The sequence below is a fragment of the Sinocyclocheilus anshuiensis genome, unplaced genomic scaffold (genome assembly GCF_001515605.1).
Source record: "Sinocyclocheilus anshuiensis isolate Anshui unplaced genomic scaffold, SAMN03320099.WGS_v1.1 scaffold1709, whole genome shotgun sequence".
Taxonomy (NCBI): Eukaryota; Metazoa; Chordata; class Actinopteri; order Cypriniformes; family Cyprinidae; genus Sinocyclocheilus; species Sinocyclocheilus anshuiensis.
In genome coordinates, this window is record NW_015541051.1 from 539,685 (window position 1) to 540,852 (window position 1,168).

At 40.3% G+C, this 1,168-nt stretch overlaps 1 protein-coding gene across 1 annotated transcript in view; it reads right to left on the reverse strand.

Annotated features, from left to right (window-relative positions):
• coq10b (coenzyme Q10B) overlaps positions 1-682 on the reverse strand; it is a 19,877-nt gene extending 19,195 nt beyond the window's left edge. The window contains exon 1 of the mRNA XM_016488989.1: positions 533-682. Coding sequence (XP_016344475.1) covers positions 533-633 — 101 coding nt within the window. The 5' untranslated portion in view covers positions 634-682. The remainder of the gene's footprint in view (positions 1-532) is intronic.
• Positions 683-1,168: the final 486 nt, after the last annotated feature.

Consider the following 1,168-nt stretch of genomic DNA (forward strand, 5'->3'; position numbering starts at 1 on the left):
TCTTTATGCACCAAGAGCTTGTAACACTCCAAAGAGAAAGGAAAAATTGAAATCGCATCATATGACCCCTTTAAAAAGCATTTGGTTGCATCGGAGTTTAAAGCGACTTTAAATTAATAAATAACATAAATCTGAATAAACACCAGCTGTACGCAGCTGATGAAAGTTATTAAAAAAATAAGAAAAGCCTTTAACAGATACACCTGGTCCATTACATAATATCGTAACCTTGCCACTGTCACTTATTAGGCTATCTGGCAACCAGTTATGTGACTCCCTCCCACCCCCTCCTAAAGTTAGTTTTTTTTAACACATTTATTTGAGCACGTCATACTTTTAATATATTGTTGGACGATAAATAAAGGCTTTATTGACACAAAGTTGTCATGCTGGCCTTAAATTCGCTACACTTGTAAGAGCGAAACTAACCGTCCAACTATCGAAAGCAGCTCGCGAGTTACTTCACTTAATCACTTCGATCTTCACATGAGCGCACATAGACAGTGCGAAACATTTAACCGTCGTTAATTACCTCACTCCATTCCTGCCCGGTGTTTCTCGACTGGCTGTGGACGGTAAGTTTCTGATACACTCAGCTACCGCTCTCCTCAAACACCGGGAGCCTCTCGCCATCTTCACTTCACCTCTCTTTCGCCTCCCCCCGTCGAGAACTCTTTTCCCGTCTCGAAGACCAGCCTTCTTGGAGACCCGCCCTAGGATCTCATTGGCTGAGGTTACTTTTCTTGGCCTCTGATTGGTTCAGTCTTCCGTCCGTCACATAGTGAGCCTACTGACGTAAGTGTTTTAATTGTGAAGAGGGTTGCGTGCGCAGAATTGTCACGGGATGCAAGATTGGGTTGCCCAGGCTGCGCGACCTACAGTGCATAGTTAGTAAAGGTTACAGCTAAATTTGTTTGAGGACACAATGCAAAAGGATTAATAAGTTTGAAAAAGATAAAATACGGTGAAAAAATTGGTTTGGAGGAAATACCTTATTTAGTTTTAAATGCATATGTCTGCCCCTTATATTGTTGTGATTTTTTTTTTATAAAAGAACAAATGCCAACAAACCAAGTAAAGTTGCTGTTAGACCTGAAGAAAACAGTAACTCTCTTTTAACAATATATAAGGGGCAGACATATGCATTTAAAACTACTTAAAACTACCA